At 45.0% G+C, this 14,477-nt stretch overlaps 1 protein-coding gene across 1 annotated transcript in view; it reads left to right on the top strand.

Moving 5' to 3' along the window:
- hspg2 (heparan sulfate proteoglycan 2) overlaps positions 1 to 14,477 on the top strand; it is a 473,886-nt gene that overhangs the window by 353,713 nt on the left and 105,696 nt on the right. The window contains 7 exon segments of the mRNA XM_067970061.1: positions 2,201 to 2,352; positions 2,919 to 3,048; positions 5,826 to 5,977; positions 7,052 to 7,181; positions 9,953 to 10,104; positions 11,178 to 11,307; positions 14,129 to 14,280. Coding sequence (XP_067826162.1) covers positions 2,201 to 2,352; positions 2,919 to 3,048; positions 5,826 to 5,977; positions 7,052 to 7,181; positions 9,953 to 10,104; positions 11,178 to 11,307; positions 14,129 to 14,280 — 998 coding nt within the window.

Raw genomic sequence — 14,477 nt, forward strand, 5'->3', positions numbered from 1 at the left:
ATGAAGGAATAGAGAATTGTATATCCAAATTTGCAAATGATGCTAAGTTAGGGAGGACAGTAAGAGGTAGTGCAGATGGGAGCTGGGGACTGCAAAGGGACATAGACAGATTAAGTGAGTGGGCAAAACTATGACATGGAGTTTAATGTGAGGAAATGTGATATCATCCACTTTGGACCTATCAATGAGATAAGTCGGAGTATTTTCTAAATGGTGAGAAACTAGGAACAGTTGAGGAACAAAGAGATTTGGGAGTCCTAGTACACAAATCATTTAAAGCTAGTAGACAGGTACAAAAAGCAACCAAAAAGGCTAATGGCATGTTGGCTTTTATCTTAAGGGGGCTAGATTACAAAGGGGAGGAAGTTATCCTTCAGTTGTACCGAGCCTCGGTCAGACCCATCTGGAGTACTGGGTTCAGTTTTCAGCACCGCGCCTCAGGAAGGATATATTGGCCTTGGAGGGGGTGCAGCGCAGATTGACCAGAATGGTACTGGGGCTAAAAGGATAAAATTATGAGGGCAGGTTACATAAACTTGTGTTGTATTCCCTTGAGTATAGAAGATTGAGGGGTGATCTTATTGAGGTGTATAAAATGTTAAAAGGATTTGATAGGATGGATACAGAGAAACTATTTCCTCTGGTGGGGAAATCAAGAACCAGGGGACGTAACCTTAAAATTAGAGCCAGGCCATTTAGGAGGGAAATCAGGAAGCACTTTTTCACACAAAGGTAGACATCTGGAATTCTCTCCCCCAAAAGGTTGTGGATTCTGAGTCAATTGGAGCTTTCAAGACTGAGATTGATAGATTTTTGTTAGGTAAGGGTATCAAGGGATAAGAAGCTAAGTTGGGTAACTTGAGTTGATATACAGATCAACCATGATCTAATTGAATGGCGGAGCAGGCTCAGGGGGCTAAATGGCCTACTCCTGTTCCTATGTTCCTAACATGAGAGCAGTCTTGTAGACCAGTTAAACTAATATTTATAGGGAAGAAAATGCTTAAGTGCTTTATATGTTCTAAGTTTCCAGTACTACCCTAAAGAACAGAGTTCATAAACATAATTACCATGAATAAAAAATCAATTGGTCCTACCTCACAAATCTCCCCTGGTTTTTTGAGGAGGTAACCAAAGTAGTGCATGAGAACTACTCAAATATTGCTTACTTGTGATTCCAGAAGCCTTTGATATAGTTCTACATGTGAGCCTTTAGAGGATGGTTCCAGCTCATGGAGCTAATGGCGAGTTAGCTCGTCAGACCGGTTTGGCAATAGGAAGCAGAAGATGACAATAAATGGAAAAAGCTTTGTCTGAGAGACGGTGTCTAGCCGGGTTCAGTGGAGGCGGAGGTCGGAGTCTCTTTCCCTCTTCCCTCTCCCATCCCCCATCCCCCATCCTCCCTCTCTCCACACCCCCCCCACACCACCCCCCACCCCACCCCACCCCCCACCCCACCCCCCACCCCACCCCACCCCCCACCCCACCCCCCACCCCACCCCACCCCCCACCCCACCCCCCCCCCCACCCCACCCCCCTCACCCACCCCCCTCACCCACCCCCCTCACCCACCCCCCTCACCCACCCCCCTCACCCACCCCCCTCACCCACCCCCCTCACCCACCCCCCTCACCCACCCCCCTCACCCACCCCCCATACCCACCCCCCATAGTGATTAATGACAGATCATTTTTAAAGGATGAACTAATCAGATTGAAACCAGAAACTTGTCCAAGTTCAAATGGTTTCCACTGAAGGATATTGAAATTGGGGGTCATTAATTAAAATCTTCCAAAGTTGGCGAGATCTGGGAATAGCACCAGTGGATTAGAAGGTAACTGACAACATGCCATTATTCACTAATGACAATGCAGCACGCCCTCAGTACGGCACTGAAATGTCAACACAGATTATGTGCTCAGCTCCATGGTTGGGTCATAGTCACAGTCCTGACTCAGAGGCAAGAGTGACACCAAATGAGCCAAGCTAACATAGACAGTTAAAAAATTAATTTTCTGCGCACGAAGGACTCTGTGCCCAACGCCTTGCCCCAGAAGGCCACAGATTAAAAGTCGATTGAAACATTTACACAAACTACTGAAGTGAATATCAATGCAAGAAACATATCTGTGATTCAACAGCATCTATATTGTCCACTTTTGATCCATTAGTCTCATTCTGATCTCCACCCTCCCCACAGCACAAGGAAGTGCACCGACAGTGAGAGTTCAACCCTCTCCCACCTCAGTAACAGAGGGAGAAATGCTGGAGTTACACTGCCAGGTCACAGGTCAGCCGCAACCCATGATCACATGGTACAGGGCAGCTGGCTCTCTAACAGCCAATCACCAGGTAGGTGAAGTCTTCCAGTTTGGATGTCCATTTGCTTTCAGTTTTTCTTTTTTTTCTTCAAACACAGATCAAGGACTGAAGGGGGATCTTCCTGCTCTTAACGATTTCCCCGGAATTCCTTTGCCCCAATTTTGCACCAATTTCTCTCACTTTTCCCTGACGTTGGTGGCTCAGGCTGGGCTATGTCTGAGTGAGCTCTGGCAGCTCTCCAGTACTACCCTCAAGGGGTTATTCTTTATGTGTCAGGCTGGGCAGGCTGTCTGACATGGGTCGGGGTTGTGGGGGCATCACAGCTGTACCCAGAATCAGCTCTTACCCGAACATGAACATCTGTGCATCTTCCCTTATCGGTCACTGGACGTCAGTGAGGAATGGGAACCCCGGCTGGTTTTCCTTTCATGTCTTGTTTTTTGTTCCTCAGTCAAAGAAGAGGACGAGCAAATGTGAGACCGTAGTCCTCCTGAGTGGTGACGGTGTGTTGTACTTGTCAGTATATCTCTGAATGCTGAAAGCAGCCTGGGAGAATGTGAGTAACGGAGCCTGTGATTTTCCTGTTGATGCTCTAGGTGCAGGGTTCTGTGCTGCGCATCCTTCACATGATGGCTGCTGACGTTGGGGATTACATCTGCCGGGCTGAAAACGTCCTTGGAATGCGGGAGGTCAAGTTCTCCGTCTCAGTCACTGCCACGTCACCCTGTATGTAATCCGTCATTCTTTTAGTATTTGATTTCGATCTTCTACTCTCTTTATGGGCTATTTACTTTACTGTTACGCCCAGTATTGACTACAATTACATTTAGCAGTATTGATCTTCATTTGACATTTGGTGCCCAATTACATGTCCCGTCATTCTGTGATATCAGCTTAGCTCATTGGATATTCTAACCTCTGAGGCAGAGAAATATTTGTGAACATTGTAAAGAGTGACGGGGAGGAGAGACTCCGACCTCCACCTCCACAGAACCCGGCTAGACGCTGTTATTTGAAAAGTGCTCTGTAACTTAAGTGGCCACCAACATTGGGAAACAAGGTTTATTGGCTTATAACAGAGAGAGTTTTATAACATGAGGGTATATAGGAGGATATTGGGCAGTCTTACAGACCAGTTGGCCTAATATTCAAAGAGGGAAGTGTTTAAGAGTGTTATATGTTTTCTGTTTCCAGTACGACCCGAAAGAACAGATTCCATAAACATATTCACCATGAATTAAAAATCAACAGGTTCCACCTCACAAATCTCCCCTGGTTTTTTGAAGAGGAAACTAAAGTAGTGCATGAGAGCAATTCAAAGGATATTGCTCACTCGTAATTCCAGAAGGCCTTTGATATAATTCAACACGTGAGCCTTTGGAGGATGGTAACAGCTCATGGAGCTACTGGTAAGTTAGCCAGTTAGACTGAAAATCGGCTTGGCAATAGTTGACAATCCATGGAAAAAGCTTTGTCCGAGAGTCAGTGTCCAGCCGGGTTCTGTGGAGATGGAGGTTCGAGTCTCTCCCTCCCCGTCACACTTTACAAAGTTCACTAAGAATTCTCTGCCTCTGAGGATAGAATATCTAATGAGCTAAACTGACATCACTGAAGGACGAGACATGCAATTGGGCCCAAATGGCAAATGAAGATCAATGCTGCTAAATGTAAAATATTGCACCTGCGTCAAAATATTTGTATTAAAGTATACAAAGAATGGGATCGTATTGATAGAGAGAGATACAGAAAGGGCCTTAGCAGTGGTGGATGATTCATTGCTGTCAAACGCTTGCCAATGTGGCAGTTCCATTGAAGGAAGCAAATAGAATTCTGGTATATTTAGCACAAACAGGTCAATGCAAACTACCAGAGGTTATCCTGTTGCTGTAAAATACACTTATTTAAATCCCTGTATGGCCCTTCCCCTACCGAGCTCTGTAACCTCCTCCAGTCCTACAGCTCTCCCCCTGAACTCTCTGTTCCTCTGACTCTTTTGTGCCTCCCCTTTGCCCCATCACTGGTGGTTGTGATTTTGGCCATCCATGCCTCACGTCCTGGAATTCCCGACATAAACCCTTCCATCTCTCCCCCTCCAAGACCCTCCCTAAAACCCACTTATATCTGTGGAGCTGAGCAGAGCAGTGAAAAAATTCTTCCAACATTCTAACAGCAGGAGCATTATCAAAGAATAATTGAGATCTCGTTAATGATGTACCTGGGGCTGAAAGTGAGGGTCAACCAGAAGTAGTTACCCAATTAATCTGTACTTCCTGCAAGAATTTACAGGAGACATTACGACTAACACGTTAGTACTGCCCAGAGGAGGTTCCCGGACTAATGACTTTGGTCTAATTCGGCTGGTTAAAGGGCTCAAAACAAATAGATCTTCAGGAATGGATGCCGTATAAGGACAATAAATGAGAACTGGGACAAAATGTACCAAAGCTGAGTCGTCATGAGGGAGTCAATTAATAGTTAGGAGTTCCACTGGATTGGAAAGAAGCTAGTGTGTTAAGTATTTTTTAAAAAGGCAATCAAATAAATCTGGTATCTGCAAACCACGAGTGATGAGGAAATGTTAGAAAGAGTTCTCCGTCTTGAAAGGAGATGAATGAGAGGGAACCTTGTAGAGATGTAAATGATACTGAGTGCAGTAGGAAATATTCATCCTGAGCATTATTTGAAGTAAACTGTGATTGCACAACAAGGGGACGAAGGCAAGTGTAGAATGTCTGGAAGCACTTTAAGAACTGCAGGCCCACCAGATTTCCCACCCTCCCAAACGGCCAGCAACCCATGAGCAGCAGGATTAGTGCTGGCAGCTCCCCTCCACCTCCACCTCCACACCCCGCACCTCGCACCCACCCCCCTACCAGTATTTCAACAACGTCTGATCACGGAAATCAACCGGGCCTTGACCCGGAGTCTTCGGGTGAACGGAGGGGGTACCCCAATCTGCACCACAAGTTAACATCATCCTGTCAGTGTCTACAATGATGGTCGGGAGAGTTATAGAGAGCAACAAACGGACAAAGAAAATAATCAAAAAGGCAAAGAGGAGAATGACAAAAAAAACTTTGGATAGTACCAGTGTACTGGAAGGTCATCAACCATACATCCGTTATTCAGTAATGACAATGCAGCACTCCCTCAGTACGGCACTGAAATGTCAACACAGATTATGTGCTCGACTCTATAGTTGGGTTCCAAGTCACAGGCCTGACTCAGAGGCAAGAGTCATATCAACTGAGCCAAGCTAACACAAAAGTGAATTGTTAAAAGTGAATTTTCTTCACAGAAAGGATACTTTGCCCAATGTGTTGGCCGAGAAGGCCACAGGTACAAAGTCAACTGAAATATTTAAAAATGCGCACGCACATTATTGAAGTGAATATCAATGCAAGAAACATATCTGTGATTCAACAAATGACAGTCTCAGTATTGTCCACTTTTGATCTGCTTGTCTCATTAAAATCATCTTCTGATCTCCACCCTCCCCACAGCACAAAGAACTGCACCTACAGTGAGAGTTCACCCCTCTCCCACCTCAGTAACAGAGGGAGAAATGCTGGAGTTACACTGCCAGGTCACAGGTCAGCCGCAACCCATGATCACATGGTACAGGGCAGCTGGCTCTCTAACAGCCAATCACCAGGTAGGTGAAGTCTTCCAGTTTGGATGTCCATTTGCTTTCAGTTTTTCTTTATTTCTTCTTCAAATTTCTAACCATGTATGAAGTGTCCATGGGAAATAGTTACAACAAAACTAACTGGAGGACGGAACTGGGTCGAGAGGCTGCATATTGCAAAATCTGAAATGTACCTGATTCGGTTTCCTCCAGAACAGGTCCCTGTTCAATAAGAGATTAATGTTACTGTGCGACAATCTGTCTGAGACTGGCTGACTGAACACAGATCAGGGAGTGAACTGGGATCTTCCAGCTCTTAGTGGCTCAGTACCACATCACACGGACCCACTGAGCCAACAGCAGGAATTGTTCAAATTGTATTTACAATAAAATCCACAACTCCCTTTTCTTTTGAACACTGTTGCAGGAATTCTGCTTTCTAAAAAGGGCCAGGTTTCTATTCTGCTGATTTCTTTCAAACCGAAATTAAGCCTCTTTAAACTTGTTTAATGGCTGGATTATTTTTGTCTTTATACAAGAGATGGTAATCTAAGGGCAGCTCTACTTCAAGCTGCTATCAGACCAGACGACCTGCTCCCCACTTGCAGGATAATCTTTGGGGATTCTGTCCAAGACACAGTCGATAAGGGTTTCCCCGGAATTTCTCTCCCCCAATTTCTCACGCTTTTCCCTGATGCTGGTGGCTCAGGCTGGGCTATGTCTGAGTGAACTGTGGCACATCTCTTGAACTACCCCAAAGGGGTTACTCTTCTTACGTGAGGCTGGGCAGCCTGTCTGACATGGGTGGGGTTGTGGGGGCATCGCGGCTGTACCCAGAATCAGCTCTAACCTGAACATGAACATCTGTGCATCTTCCCTCACCGTCACTGGATGTCAGTGAGGAATGGGAACCCCCGGCTGGGTTTTCCTTTCATCTCTTGATTTTTGTTCCTCGGTTAATGAAGAAGACAAGCAAATGTCAGACCGTAGTCCTCCTGAGTGGTGACGGTGTGTTGTACTTGTCAGTATATCTCTGAATGCTGAAAGCAGCCTGGGAGAATGTGAGTAACGGAGCCTGTGATTTTCCTGTTGATGCTCTAGGTGCAGGGTTCTGTGCTGCGCATCCTTCACATGACGGCTGCTGACGTTGGGGATTACATCTGCCGGGCTGAAAACGTCCTTGGAATGCGGGAGGTCAAGTTCTCCGTCTCAGTCACTGCCACGTCACCCTGTATGTAATCCGTCATTCTTTTAGTATTTGATTTTGACCTTCTACTCTCTTTATGGGCTATTTACTTTACTGTTATGCCCAGTATTGACTACAATTACATTTAGCAGTATTGATCTTCATTTCACATTTGGTGCCCAATTGCATGTCCCGTCATTCTATGATATCGGCTTAGCTCATTGGATATTCTAACCTCTGAGGCAGAGAATCATTTGTGAACATTGTAAAGAGTGACGGGGAGGAGAGACTCCGACCTCCACCTCCACAGAACCCGGCTAGACGCTGTTATTTGAAAAGTGCTCTGTAACTTAAGTGGCCACCAACATTGGGAAACAAGGTTTATTGGCTTATAACAGAGAACGTTTTATAACATGAGGGTATATAGGAGGATACTGGGCAGTCTTATAGACCAGTTGGCCTAATATTCAAAGGGGGGAATTGTTTAAGAGCGTTCTATGTTTTCTGTTTCCAGTACTACCCGAAAGAACAGATTCCATAAACATATTCACCATGAATTAAAAATCAACAGGTTCCACCTCACAAATCTCCCCTGGTTTTTTGAAGAGGAAACTAAAGTAGTGCATGAGAGCAATTCAAAGGATATTGCTCACTCGTAATTCCAGAAGGCCTTTGATATAATTGTACACGTGAGCCTTTAGAGGATGGTAACAGCTCATGGAGCTACTGGTAAGTTAGCCAGTTAGACTGAAAACTGGCTTGCCAATAGGAAGCAGAAGATGTCAATCCCTGGAGAAAGCTTTATCTGAGAGTCAGTGTCTAGCCGGGTTCGGTGGAGGCTGGAGTCTCTCCTCCCCGTCACACTTTACAAAGTTCACCAAGGATTCTCTGCCTCAGAGGATAGAATATCGAATAAGCTAAACTGACATCACAGAAGGACGGGACATGCAATTGGGCCCAAATGGCAAATGAAGATCAATACTGCTAAATGTAAAATATTGCACCTGGGTCAAAATATTTGCATTACAAGTATACAAAGAATGGGATCGTATTGATAGAGAGAGATACAAAAAGGGCCTTAGCAGTGGTGGATGATTCATTGCTGTCAAACACTTGCCAATGTTGCAGTTCTATTCAAGGAAGCAAATAGAATTCTGGTATATTTAGCACGAACAGGTCAATGCAAACTACCAGAGGTTATCGTGTTGCTGTAAAATACACTTATTTAAATCCCTGTATGGCCCTTCCCCTCCCTCGCTCTGTAACCTCCTCCAGTCCCACAGCTCTCCCCCTGAACTCTCTGTTCCTCTGACTCTTTTGTGCCTCCCCTTTGCCCCATCACTGGTGGTTGTGATTTTGGCCATCCATGCCTCACGTCCTGGAATTCCCTACATAAACCCTTCCATCTCTCCCCCTCCAAGACCCTCCCTAAAACCCACTTATATCTGTGGAGCTGAGCAGAGCAGTGAAAAAATTCTTCCAATATTCTAACAGCAGGAGCATTATCAAAGAATAATTGAGATCTCGTTAATGATGTACCTGGGGCTGAAAGTGAGAATGAGCCAGAAGTAGTTAACCAATTAAACTGTACTCCCTGCAAGAATTCACAGGAGACATTACAACTAACACATTAGTACTGCCCAGAGGAGGTTCCAGGACTAATGACTTTGATATAATTTGGCTGGTTAAAGGGCTCAAAACAAATAGATTTTCAGGAATGGATGCCGTATAAGGAATATAAATGAGAACTGGGACAAAATGTACCAAAGCTGAGTCGTCATGAGGGAGTCAATTAATAGTTAGGAGTTCCACTGGATTGGAAAGAAGCCAGTGTGTTAAGTATTTTTAAGAAAGGCAATCAAATAAATTTGGTATCTGCAAACCCACCAGTGATGAGGAAATGTTAGAAAGAGTTCTCCGTCTCGAAAGGAGATGAATGAGAGGGAACCTTGTAGAGATGTAAATGATACTGAGTGCAGTAGGAAATATTCATCCTGAGCATTATTTGAAGTAAACTGTGATTGCACAACAAGGGGACGAAGGCAAGTGTAGAATGTCTGGAAGCACTTTAAGAACTGCAGGCCCACCAGATTTCCCACCCTCCCAAACGGCCAGATACCTATGAGCAGCACGATTGGTGCTGGCACCTCCCCTCCACCTCCGCAACACCCACCCACCCCCCTACCAGTATTTCAACAACGTCTGATCACGGATATCGACCGGGCCTCTACCCGGTGTCTTCGGGTGAACGGAGGGGGTACCCAAGTCTGCACCACAAGTTAACATCATCCTGTCAGTGTCTACAATGATGGTCGGGAGAGTTATAGAGAGCAACAAACGGACAAAGAAAATAATCAAAAAGGCAAAGAGGAGAATGACAAAAAAAAACTTTGGATAGTACCAGTGTATTGGAAGGTCATCAACCATACATCCGTTATTCAGTAATGACAATGCAGCACTCCCTCAGTACGGCACTGAAATGTCAACACAGATTATGTGCTCGACTCTATAGTTGGGTTCCAAGTCACAGGCCTGACTCAGAGGCAAGAGTCATACCAACTGAGCCAAGCTAACACAAAAGTGAATTGTTAAAAGTGAATTTTCTTCACAGAAAGGATACTTTGCCCAATGTGTTGGCCGAGAAGGCCACAGGTACAAAGTCGATTGAAATATTTAAAAATGCGCACACACATTATTGAAATGAATATCAATGCAAGAAACATATCTGCGATCCAACATTTGACAGTCTCAGTATTGTCCACTTTTGATCTGCTTGTCTCATTAAAATCATCTTCTGATCTCCACCCTCCCCACAGCACAAAGAACTGCACCTACAGTGATAGTTCACCCCTCTCCCATCTCAATAACAGAGGGAGAAATGCTGGAGTTACACTGCCAGGTCACAGGTCAGCCGCAACCCAGGATCACATGGTACAGGGCAGCTGGCTCTCTAACAGCCAATCACCAGGTAGGTGAAGTCTTCCAGTTTGGATGTCCATTTGCTTTCAGTTTTTCTTTATTTCTTCTTCAAATTTCTAACCATGTATGACGTGTCCATGGGAAATAGTTACAACAAAACTAACTGGAGGACGGAACTGGGTCGAGAGGCTGCTTATTGCAAAATCTAAAATGTACCTGGTTCGGTTTCCTCCAGAACAGGTCCCTGTTCAATAAGAGATTAATGTTACTGTGCAACAATCTGTCTGAGACAGGCTGACTGAACACAGATCAGGGAGTGAACTGGGATCTTCCAGCTCTTAATGGCTCAGTACCACATCACACGGACCCACTGAGCCAACAGCAGGAATTGTTCAAATTGTATTTACAAAAACATCCACAACTCCCTTTTCTTTTGAACACTGTTGCAGGAATTCTGCATTTTAAAAAGGGCTAGGTCTCTATTCTGCTGATTTCTTTCAAACCGAAATTAAGCCTCTTTAATCATGTTTAATGGCTGCGAGATTTTTGTCTTTATACAAGAGATGGTAATCTAAGGGCAGCTCTACTTCAAGCTGCTATCAGACCAGACGACCTGCTCCCCACTTGCAGGATATTCTTTGGGGATTTTGTCCAAGACACAGTCGATAAGGGTTTCCCCGGAACTCCTTTGCCCCAATTTATCACGCTTTTCCCTGATGCTGGTGGCTCAGCCTGGGCTATGTCTGAGTGAACTGTGGCACATCTCTTGAACTACCCCCAATAGGTTACTGTTTTTGTGTGAGGCTGGGCAGCCTGTTTGACATGGGTGGGGTTGTGGGGGCATCGCGGCTGTACCCAGAATCAGCTCCAACCTGAACATGAACATCTGTGCATCTTCCCTCACCGTCACTGGACGTCAGTGAGGAATGGGAACCCCGGCTGGGTTTTCCTTTCATCTCTTGATTTTTGTTCCTCGGCCAAAGAAGAAGACGATCAAATGTCAGACCGTCGTCCTCCTGAGTGGTGACGGTGTGTTGTACTTGTCAGTATATCTCTGAATGCTGAAAGCAGCCTGGGAGAATGTGAGTAACGGAGCCTGTGATTTTCCTGTTGATGCTCTAGGTGCAGGGTTCTGTGCTGCGCATCCTTCACATGACGGCTGCTGACGTTGGGGATTACATCTGCCGGGCTGAAAACGTCCTTGGAATGCGGGAGGTCAAGTTCTCCGTCTCAGTCACTGCCACGTCACCCTGTATGTAATCCGTCATTCTTTTAGTATTTGATTTTGACCTTCTACTCTCTTTATGGGCTATTTACTTTACTGTTACGCCCAGTATTGACTACAATTACATTTAGCAGTATTGATCTTCATTTCACATTTGGTGCCCAATTGCATGTCCCGTCATTCTGTGATATCGGCTTAGCTCATTGGATATTCTAACCTCTGAGGCAGAGAATCATTTGTGAACATTGTAAAGAGTGACGGGGAGGAGAGACTCCAACCTCCACCTCCACAGAACCCGGCTAGACGCTGTTATTTGAAAAGTGCTCTGTAACTTAAGTGGCCTCCAACATTGGGAAACAAGGTTTATTGGCTTATAACAGAGAGAGTTTTATAACATGAGGGTATATAGGAGGATACTGGGCAGTCTTATAGACCAGTTGGCCTAATATTTAAAGAGGGAAATGTTTAAGAGCGTTATATATTTTCCGTTTCCAGTACGTCCCTAAAGAACAGAGTCTATGAACATATTCACCATGAATTAAAAATCAACAGGTTCCACCTCACAAATCTCCCCTGGTTTTTTGAAGAGGAAACTAAAGTAGTGCATGAGAGCAATTCAAAGGATATTGCTCACTCGTAATTCCAGAAGGCCTTTGATAAAATTCAACACGTGAGCCTTTGGAGGATGGTAACAGCTCATGGAGCTACTGGTCAGTTAGCCAGTTAGACTGAAAATCGGCTTGGCAATAGGAAGCAGAAGATGACAATCCATGGAAAAAGCTTTGTCTGAGAGTCAGTGTCCAGCCGGGTTCTGTGGAGGTGGAGATCAGAGTCTCTCCTCCCTGTCATTCTTTACAAAGTTCACTTAGGATTCTCTGCCTCTAAGGATAGAATATCTGATGAGCCAAACTGACATCACTGAAGGACAGGACATGCAATTGGGCCCAAATGGCAAATGAAGATCAATACTGCTAAATGTAAAATATTGTACCTGGGTTAAAATATTTGTATTACAAGCATACAAAGAATGGGATCGTATTGATAGAGAGAGATACAGAAAGGGCCTTAGCAGTGGTGGATGATTCATTGCTGTCAAACGCTTGCCAATGTGGCAGTTCCATTGAAGGAAGCAAATAGAATTCTGGTATATTTAGCACGAACAGGTCAATGCAAACTACCAGAGGTTATCCTGTTGCTGTAAAATACACTTATTTAAATCCCTGTATGGCCCTTCCCCTACCTAGCTCTGTAACCTCCTCCAGTCCTACAGCTCTCCCCCTGAACTCTCTGTTCCTCTGACTCTTTTGTGCCTCCCCTTTGCCCCATCACTGGTGGTTGTGATTTTGGCCATCCATGCCTCACGTCCTGGAATTCCCGACATAAACCCTTCCATCTCTCCCCCTCCAAGACCCTCCCTAAAACCCACTTACATCTGTGGAGCTGAGCAGAGCAGTGAAAAAATTCTTCCAACATTCTAACAGCAGGAGCATTATCAAAGAATAATTGAGATCTCGTTAATGATGTACCTGGGGCTGAAAGTGAGGGTCAACCAGAAGTAGTTAACCAATTAAACTGTACTTCCTGCAAGAATTCATAGGAGACATTACTATTAACACGTTAGTACTGCCCAGAGGAGGTTCCAGGTCTAATGACTTTGATATAATTTGGCTGGTTAAAGGGCTCAAAACAAATAGATTTTCAGGAATGGATGCCGTATAAGGAATATAAATGAGAACTGGGACAAAATGTACCAAAGCTGAGTCGTCATGAGGGAGTCAATTAATAGTTAGGAGTTCCACTGGATTGGAAAGAAGCCAGTGTGTTAAGTATTTTTAAGAAAGGCAATCAAATAAATTTGGTATCTGCAAACCCACCAGTGATGAGGAAATGTTAGAAAGAGTTCTTCGTCTCGAAAGAAGATGAATGAGAGGGAACCTTGTAGAGATGTAAATGATACTGAGTGCAGTAGGAAATATTCATCCTGAGCATTATTTGAAGTAAACTGTGATTGCACAACAAGGGGACGAAGGCAAGTGTAGAATGTCTGGAAGCACTTTAAGAGCTGCAGGCCCACCAGATTTCCCACCCTCCCAAACGGCCAGCAACCAATGAGCAGCACGATTAGTGCTGGCAGCTCCCCTCCACCTCCACCTTCCCCCCCACCCCCCCCACACCGCACAACCCCCCACCACACCCCGCACACCACCCCCACCCCCACCCCCACCCCCATTTCAACAAGGTCCAATCATGGAAATCGACCGGGCCTCCCCCTGGTGTCTTCGGGTGAACGGAGGGGGTACCCAATCTGCACCACAAGTTAACATCATCCTGTCAGTGTCTACAATGATGGTCGGGAGAGTTATAGAGAGCAACAAACGGACAAAGAAAATAATCAAAAAGGCAAAGAGGAGAATGACAAAAAAAAACTTTGGATAGTACCAGTGTACTGGAAGGTCACCCACTATACATTCATTATTCAGTAATGACAATGCAGCACTCCCTCAGCACGGCACTGAAATGTCAACACAGATTATGTGCTCGACTCTATAGTTGGGTTCCAAGTCACAGCCCTGACTCAGAGGCAAGAGTCATACCAACTGAGCCAAGCTAACACAAGTCCAGATAAAAGTGAATTTTCTTCACAGAAAGGACTCTTTGCCCAATGTGTTGGCCGAGAAGGCCACAGGTAGAAAGTCGATTGAAATATTTAAAAATGCACACACACTATTGAAGTGAGTATCAATGCAAGAAACATATCTGCGATTCAACATTTGACAGTCTCAGTATTGTCCACTTTTGATCTGCTTGTCTCATTAAAATCATCTTCTGATCTCCACCCTCCCCACAGCACAAAGAACTGCACCTACAGTGATAGTTCACCCCTCTCCCACATCAGTAACAGAGGGAGAAATGCTGGAGTTACACTGCCAGGTCACAGGTCAGCCGCAACCCATGATCACATGGTACAGGGCAGCTGGCTCTCTAACAGCCAATCACCAGGTAGGTGAAGTCTTCCAGTTTGGATGTCCATTTGCTTTCAGTTTTTCTTTATTTCTTCTTCAAATTTCTAACCATGTATGACGTGTCCATGGGAAATAGTTACAACAAAACTAACTGGAGGACGGAACTGGGTCGAGAGGCTGCTTATTGCAAAATCTGAAATGTACCTGGTTCGGTTTCCTCCAGAACAGGTCCCT

Source organism: Heptranchias perlo, chromosome 32 (assembly GCF_035084215.1).
Source record: "Heptranchias perlo isolate sHepPer1 chromosome 32, sHepPer1.hap1, whole genome shotgun sequence".
Taxonomy (NCBI): domain Eukaryota; kingdom Metazoa; phylum Chordata; class Chondrichthyes; order Hexanchiformes; family Hexanchidae; genus Heptranchias; species Heptranchias perlo.